The 8219-nt window shown below is 46.1% G+C and overlaps 1 protein-coding gene across 5 annotated transcripts; it reads right to left on the minus strand.

Moving 5' to 3' along the window:
• Window positions 1-1439: 1439 nt before the first annotated feature.
• Window positions 1440-7958, minus strand: LOC119361965. 5 transcript variants are annotated; one of them, XM_037627139.1, is made up of 3 exons: window positions 7723-7958; window positions 1930-6199; window positions 1440-1833 (listed from the first exon to the last, which is right to left on the minus strand). In XM_037627139.1, exon 2 carries the CDS (start codon window positions 4855-4857, stop codon window positions 2797-2799), a length of 2061 nt encoding a protein of 686 aa, XP_037483036.1. In that variant the 5' UTR covers window positions 4858-6199; window positions 7723-7958; the 3' UTR covers window positions 1440-1833; window positions 1930-2796. The 5 variants fall into 5 exon arrangements, with proteins under 5 accessions (XP_037483036.1, XP_037483039.1, XP_037483037.1 ...); XM_037627142.1 differs by having other exon boundaries at window positions 1930-4873; window positions 5734-7958; XM_037627140.1 differs by having other exon boundaries at window positions 1930-4873; window positions 4988-7958.
• Window positions 7959-8219: the final 261 nt, after the last annotated feature.

Below are 8219 nucleotides of genomic sequence, written 5' to 3' on the forward strand. Positions count from 1 at the left end.
GCGCATCTTCATTACACACCACCAAATAGACCAAATTAATACAAGTTCATACATAAAGTTTATACAACACTTAAATGCAACATACAAATAACTCTCTAGCTAAAGCATTTAAATGCAACAACAAATGCGATCAAGATCGTAATTAAGGTAAATGTTTAGAAAACGTGCAATTGTAGAAAAAAAAGATGTGCAATTGTGTTTTTAGTAAAAAAAAAGTGCAATCCGTGGTGGCCTAAATTACATTTTTTTAGAGGTAATATCACTGATAGTCACACAACTTGCATCGAATGTACAGTTTGATACTAGATCTTTCAAAATACGGTTTTCTAGTCATGTAACTTGTCATTTGGTGCAAATATGATCACTCCGGCTCTCCGCGCACGTATCCGTTGTTGATGCGGCATGCACGGGCACACTGTCAGCGATCTACGCAATTTCGTAGTGATGCGCACGCGGAATTTTTGCATAGGATCCCCCGAATCATTTTTATTTGCTCAAAACAGTCCCTGCAACGGGCGGGAAGAGACAGCCCGTGTATATTTTTGCAGAACGGCTCCCTGGTGACTTCTCTGTGTCGCGTTTCTCCTAGGTAGGGTTCATGTGGTAGGGCGATCACCATTGATTCATTCACTTATGTACGCATTGTGAGTAATTGAGCTTTGCCATACGCATTACATTCTGAAGGTCTAGTTCCCCTGTTTCCCAATTCGAGCTAGGGTTTTTGTGGAGGTTAAAGGAGGTGGTTTATCAATTTGTTCACAGTTTAGGGTTTATGAATCGTTAGATGGCATACTCCAAATCCTCTTCCATTTGTGAGATGTTTACTGAATTTTTGTGACAATGTGTACCGAATATGCTTGCAAATCCAGTTAACTGAATATGCTGCACATTATGTGAGTGAAAGTGTTAACTGAAACTGTTACCTGCGCATTATGTGATGTATTGACAAGTGATAATAATCTGTTGTATTGTGACTTAACTGCTTACTTAACTGAACATGTTCTCTGCTGCAGTATTAACCGTATTTTGGCACTTAATGGTAAATGAATTTGTGCACTGAACATGTGTATTTTGGCTCGTGCATGTGTGGCATGCCACGCCAGCGGCGGCTACGCACACGGACAGCCAAAGTGACCGTATGTGCACCAAACGAAAAGTTAGATGACCAGAAAATTCGTATTTTAAAAGATCTAGCACTAAACTGCACATCTCACACAAGTTGTGTGACTCCCAGTGATATTACCTCTTTTTTTTACAAAGATAAGAAGGAATATTCTCATTCTGCTGCCCCATAGCAAACTAGATCGATGCTGAGCACAAATCTCTATGAAATTTCACATGCTTGCAGAGTTGCACATGCACTAGCTAGCCATTGGATGCTACACAGCTAGTTGAACATTTTAGAATTAACAAATCGTTGTCATGGAACAGCTCCCTTGTTAAAGGTAGCACACATGTGACATTAACAAAGTGTATCAGACAATTGATTCCACAACCAAAAATATTGATGATGAACGGTTCCATTTTTCGAGGAAAAGTCCTGTCAACTGGTTTCACAATGTTTCTCTTGAGCAAGTTATGCTATACGAGCTCACTGCTTTATTATGGCCCGGAATTCCATTTGCTGGGACAAAAACAGACCAGATAAAGGGGCTAAAATATTAGCCCCATGCCTCTGAAACTTATAACAGCATATAAATATGAGTTTTGCATGTCCCTTCAGCACTCTGCCAGCAAGATGAGAGCATCACCATTGCGATTTAAGTTCAGAGAGCTAACAATAAGGCCATCAGAATAGGTTCTTCTGAAAGTTTTTGGTGAAGCAACTGAAAACTGAAAAACAGAGGATGACAAACGTTATGACATGACAGATGAACAGAGCCCACTACAGTGCCCTACTTCCAAAGAAAGTATGCCAAGCACAAATACCTGATCCTCCTGATCTTGCTAGGAATCCGGTTGGCCAGTGTAATGTTTCAGGCCAGCAAAGATCTTCCCGGCGAAGTATGGTAGCAAACCCAGGCTGCTGTTACCTTGCCTTGTTTTGTTTTCAACCTGTTGCTGCTGCAGCAGTGGCTGCAGAAGAAGCCATGGACACACTGAATTTGATGCCACCTCCAGCACCTTGCCATTGACAGGACACTTTGCCAGACTCATCTTTTCAAGCAAACAGACCCAGTTAATCCATGTCCACTGCATTCACTGAAACGCGATGTCACTGCAGCAGAAGAAACAGTAATGTGAACGGCACGATGTTTTTTCTCACTCCACCAAAAAGCCACACACGCCACATTAGAATGTACTGTATCAGACAACTGACTCTATAATAGATGATGAACTTTCTCATTTATGGGCATTTAACATCAAGAGATCAAAACTAGAGTGAGAACAAAGGGGGCTACAAAGAGAAAGTGAAGACTTTTCTGTTTCAGTCACTATATTGCAAAGAAAATATTAACTACCAACTCTGGTGCGGTAGTGTTTATGCCACACAACCGTATCATTGGTTACCAAATAATCAACCTACCATGCAAGAACCAACAGAAGTGTATATCACTATGAAACTGCAAAAGGGAACACATGATCATCATAAGTGAATCCACAATCTGACAAAAAAGGTTGAGCTGCTCAGATGTTCTTGCTCAGGTTAAGATTTCAGCCGGAAAGCTCCAGGGACGTTCAGGTACACTGGTCATAACCTGTACTCGATTGAGTAGAATTAGTAATCAACGATGCTCAACTAACATTCAGATACACTGGTCATGGCAAAGGCCACTAGTCAACTAGTAGAATAGATTACACACGAGCGTTAACCTTTGTTGCATCTCCTTTTATCAAGCGGAGGTGCTCTATCATAAGCCAGAGCACAGTCGTCAACTCACCGCCGCTGTTCAGGTTCCTGGCGTGCGCCTCCCTGCTGCACCGGTTGGCTGCATAGGCCATGAAGTCGGTCCACACGTCTAGCAGCACAACCACTGCATCTTCGTCCCTACGGCGCAGTATCCGAGCAATCTTGCGTGCGTACATGAGCCGAGGAGTTTCGTAGTAGTTGAAATTCTCCTCGTGTGGCAGCTCCAGTATGATCCCGGCAAGCTCCTTCTCGAGCTTAGAAGGATTTAAGCAGCGGCGGTGATGGCGTGGTCCGAACAATCTCTTGAGCGCGGTGAAGATGTTGCCTCGAGAACCAACTAGGCGTTCTTTACACAAGTCGTCCAGATTGGTGCAGGTTTTCTTGTACAGCCAGTTCTGAGGAAGGCCTGGTAGCATGTCGGGGCGATCCACCAGGAGGAACATCATGTAGTTGGACAGTGCCCTGACAGCCTCCACACGGCCGTCAGCTGCATCATGGCCGCTTGGCTGCCCTGCAGCGAGGATCAAGTCGGTGGCGATGTGCCAGCTGATGATGCTCTCGTGGAAGTCAACTCCATGCCAGTCCTCCAACTCCATGTACAGCCCAGGGTACTTCTTCTCACTCAGCGCCATTTTACCCCAATTATACCTGAGCATGCCCATTGTGTTTATATCACCCGTTGAGACTATGTCGTCCACCTGCTGTGCACGCTCCTTGACCTTCTCTGGGACCTCAACAGTCCATGAGTAGTACCTTCTCTCAAACGACTCGCTGAGCCCCACCATCTTGAAAAGACTGCCGAGCTGGTGACCGGTCGAATCCATCTCTCCGGTGCGAAACTGCAACATGTTGTGCTGTCCCATGGTGCCTGACCATCTCCTTGAGTTCCGTGTAATTATCGCCTTTCCAGGCCAAGACCGGCGGAGAGATCCAAGTCTCTGACGAAGCCAGTGCCACCTTCCACTGCACAGAGCTGCATGCCGAAGCCAATTACATCGTGTAGCACACAAGAAGGCAAACACCCAGCTTGATCCAAGTGCACCTACAAGGGATTTTGTCTCCAGGACCAAGGCAACAACCAACAAGGTGTATGTGACGACAACATCGGCTTGGCTGTCACCATCTTTGCCGCTCAACTGGAACAGCACAAGAGAGGCGGTAATGGCAAGAGGCGACACGGCACGGATGCAGTAGCCAAACCAAGAGTGGATCACACTTGCCTTCGTGTAGAGGATGTCGTACATAAGGGAGAGCTCCATCTCCATCACCGTCCACATGCGCTCACGGTCTTTCATGAGGCCCTGGATTGTTGTGTTGTCCAAAGAATCCAGCTCACTCAGGCTATCTGGATCCACCATCATCACGGAATCAACTATCCCACGCTTGCAGATATGAAACAGGGAGTGAGCAAGCTGCAGGAGTTCAGCGTTGGAGTTGTCGTAGCCGTGTTGATGCTCGGTGTAAAATTTTTGGTGATGCTTGTCACGTGGTAACACCTTGAGAGAGCTCCGGAGCCTGCTGAAGTTGGCGAACCAGAGCGCACATGTCCTCTCCCCATACTTGGCAACGCCGAGACCGAATATCAAGATGGCAGCCAGCATGAGCAAGATCCCACTGCCGATGATATGCTTGTAGAAGACATGTCCAGCTCCCAGGACCTGCACCAAAAGGCTCAGAAAGTGGCGTTTCCAGAGCTTGCTATCCTCGAGGGCATAGGCGGTAATGTTGTCCGGGCCGCCAAGGTGCAGCAGGAGGAACGGAGCCCAGAAGGCGACTAGGTGGTGCTCTTGCGGCGTGCTGCTGAAGAAGAGCTGCCCGGCAGCGTACGTCGCCGTCATGTCGGACAGCTGGTACGCCAGCCAGAGGAAGAACCTCTGCATAGCTGAGCTGGCTTTGCGACGACGCACCTTGGCGAAGAGATGGAGGATGACCTGGAAGCCGAGGCTCAAGAGAACCAGGATCCGGGTTCCCCACTCATTCCATAAGTCCAAAGGCCCTCGAGCCATTGTTGAGAGCTTGATCCTGGAATGCAACAAGTATACACAGATAAAATCAGTAGCGACAATTAAACAAGGTGAAAGCACAGCCTAATTGCACAGTAGTGAACTAGGAGATCACAAAGTGGCAGTGTAATACCTCCCAACTCTGAAGAAAGTGAGCACCAGCACTGCAGAGTATGACACTGCTACCTCTAGAGTAACTACGGACAGAGCAACTGATCGAGTAGTAGTACACTATCAAGTAAACATAAATGCCATTCTGATTGTCATGTTGCAGGAGCTACCCAACGAGTGCCAACTAGCTGTACACTTTTAACAAGTAGCTAGCGCAAGGAACAAACAAATTAAGAATACTGATCACAGTTGGGAATCGCATCTGAAGGTACGTGCCAGATCCATCCATCAGACCAGCTCATCATTTGTCAGCTTGTCCATACTAAATTTGGAAGGAAAAGGCGAACTAGGTCGATAAATACAGTCTGAAGCATGTTCCTACTTGAGATGTCTCATGATGTTTTTTATTGTTGAGACCATGCAGTGTGCAAGCTTACATTCAATCAACCAACAATACTATACTCCCAGCGCATGTGATGGCAACCAGGAGTTAAGTTAGTTAACAGCCTGTCCGGGTCGAGCCACGGCATGGAAGCGACGAGGGTGAATCCCCCTTTGCGGCCTGGAGCAGGAGCAACGCGCGGCACTAACAGGGAATTGGGGATTGATTCGTGTTGACAGGCACTGAACACTTAGATTTACCACAATGTTTTTGCTACTAGTACTAAAATATATGCTTGTTAGACGGGCGAAAATAAGCGGCATGGACAATCGATATCGAAATGCATATGTATGTACAAGTGGAGTGAAATGTGACAGTGGCAATACCTGTAACAGCAGGTGCTAGCTGTACCGAAGTCCAAGCAGGAAGTAGCAGCAGAGAGAGATGGCGGCAATTAGGACAGTGCTTGGCTGGTCCGTTCTTAAGTACCAGAATTCCAAATTGGAACAGTATGTACGTTTTTTTTCTTTATTACAAAGACAAAAAAAAGCAAGGGATATGCATAGAAGAAAACAACTACTTTTGAGCCTCCAACCATACTTAACTAGAAATAATGTCACAGTGGCTTAATTAATTAAGACACTCACTATTGCTACATATCTACCTACTCAGTAGTCAGTACCCAAGACAGCTCCAACAGCACTTGGTTAAGAATATGTCTCATGGGAAATATAATCTCATCAGCATAACCTTCCCAATTGCCTCCAAAGAAAACCACTCATGTGTCTTGTATCTCTAGAATCTTGTACCTCTATTTTTAGTGTTTCACTGCCAAATATTAAGAATTCACGCCTGCAAAAAACAACAAAAATTAGGAATCTGCCATCGGAAGTTATTTCTCAATGAACAACCTTGTCCTCCTCCAGTTTCTTTTTATTTCTAGACTAGTTCCTGTTCAGCACTTCTGTTCCCAACAGAGGGGCCCGACCAACAATACGATATGCACAGAAATATAATTATTCACTCTGGGGCGGCATGGTTAGGATATAATGCTAGTAGATCATGGCAATGCCTGTTGTAGGAGGAGGCGGATGGCACTACAAAGTGGAGTGTAGCAGGTATGAGCTTTCTTGCGCAAAAGGTCTACATGTGCATGCCTGCTTGGATGGATGCCTTGAAAAGCGATTGACAAGTTGTTAGGCTGAACCTACCGATGTGCTGGGCTAAATTTGCAGCTTAGACCACATTTGCATTTCCAGGTTTCGACTAGATTAAGGAAAGTGCCACATACACAGCAAGATCCCGGGTTCGTGCCTTCCCCAAACGAGTACTTTTTTTTTCTTGGAAAATAACTGAAACCAGTTCAGATTGAAATACTGAAATCATGGCTGTCATGAGCGTTTGCTATTATTGAGAGCATGCATGGGCCGACCAACAATATTATACTCCCTCCGTCTCAAAATAAATGTCTCAACTTTGTATTAACTTTAGTACAAAGTTGTACTAAGCTTGAGACATTTATTTTGAGCCGGAGGGAGTATCTATCAATGTTTTAAATAGCCGGCTATAGCTCCGCTATAGCTCGGCTATAGCCTTTTCAGCAGGGTGGCGCTAAATGGTCGCCTTTATAAATAGCCCGCTATATCCCGTTATAACTTCGCTATAGCTGTTTTTGGAGGCCCGCTGCTATTTCCTATAGCCCGCTATTTAAAACATTGGTATCTATTTAATATTAAGGTTCTATCCATTATCCAATCAACTAATACTTTAATAATACATCATCCAACGCCTGCTTTATGAGGAGGTGGATGCCAAGTGCAAAGCTTTATTGTCAGGATCTGTACCTGAAACCTGAAGAATCAACAGTTAACTCTGAAGAATGTAAGACACAGCCTGTTTTGTTACAGCACCATGTACAGTTTACATATTCGCGCCGCTGGGCTATCTCGCTGCTATTGGGGATGCATCCGATGGCTACCAGTTTCCTAAACATCTCGGTTAACATTTTCGACAACAGCTTTACTGCAATTTAGATTTACTTTTACCATATTCTTTTGCCTCTGGATGTAAGCTTAATGGGTTGGGTGCAGCACTGGGCATCCCTCCTTGTATTCAGTTAAATCCTGGCCGCCCCTTGTACGGGTTGGGCCTCAACTTTGCTCTGTGATCTTCTAATCCATCTCTCTAAATCACTCCCAAACTTATCTATTTTCTTTGCCTAAAAAAAACTTTTCTCTGTGCTCTGAAAATAACTCCCAAAGTTATCTATTTTCTCTGTGTTATTGTCTGAATCCTGCAACTAGCCTCTGAAATTCAGTTGCAAAAATACGGAACTGAAACCATCTCAGATTCATTACCGAAAAGGGAGAACTCACAGGGAACACCGCGTCGCGGGGCAAGTACCATCGTTCGCGCCTCCCCACCCTCCGTGCGCTGCACTGCGGCGACGACGACCGCCGTCGGCGACCAGCCGACCACAGGCTCCGCGAGGCACAAGGCCGCAGCAGCGGCCAGCGGAAGGAGGGCAAGGGATGGTCCGTGGCCGCCGCCATGGGTAGGTGTCCCTGCAGCCTCGTGGTTGGAGGACGAACCAACGAGATTGGGGATTGGTTTTTAGGCTGGTTGTAAGGGCATCTCCAGCCGTTGGCCCCCCAGGACGCATAGAAATCGCCCCCTGGGGCGAGCCAGCGATACACTCGGTGCTGGGGCGGTTTTGCGCCCGGTCGTCGCCCCAGCTCGCCCTCAGGCGCTAAAATTGACCCACTTTGCAGCCCAATTTCGGCGAATAAACGGCCCATATGGGCGAGAATAGGCCCATATTCGGCATGGTTTCGCCGTGTCTCGGCGTTCAATTATCAACACAATTATTCCT

The sequence above is a fragment of the Triticum dicoccoides genome, chromosome 2B, assembly GCF_002162155.2.
Source record: "Triticum dicoccoides isolate Atlit2015 ecotype Zavitan chromosome 2B, WEW_v2.0, whole genome shotgun sequence".
Taxonomy (NCBI): Eukaryota; Viridiplantae; Streptophyta; class Magnoliopsida; order Poales; family Poaceae; genus Triticum; species Triticum dicoccoides.

Bases quoted from the DNA above. Each gene is read 5' to 3' on its own strand.
- LOC119361965 (XM_037627139.1), bottom strand. From the start codon at position 4,857: ATGGCTCGAGGGCCTTTGGACTTATGGAATGAGTGGGGAACCCGGATC.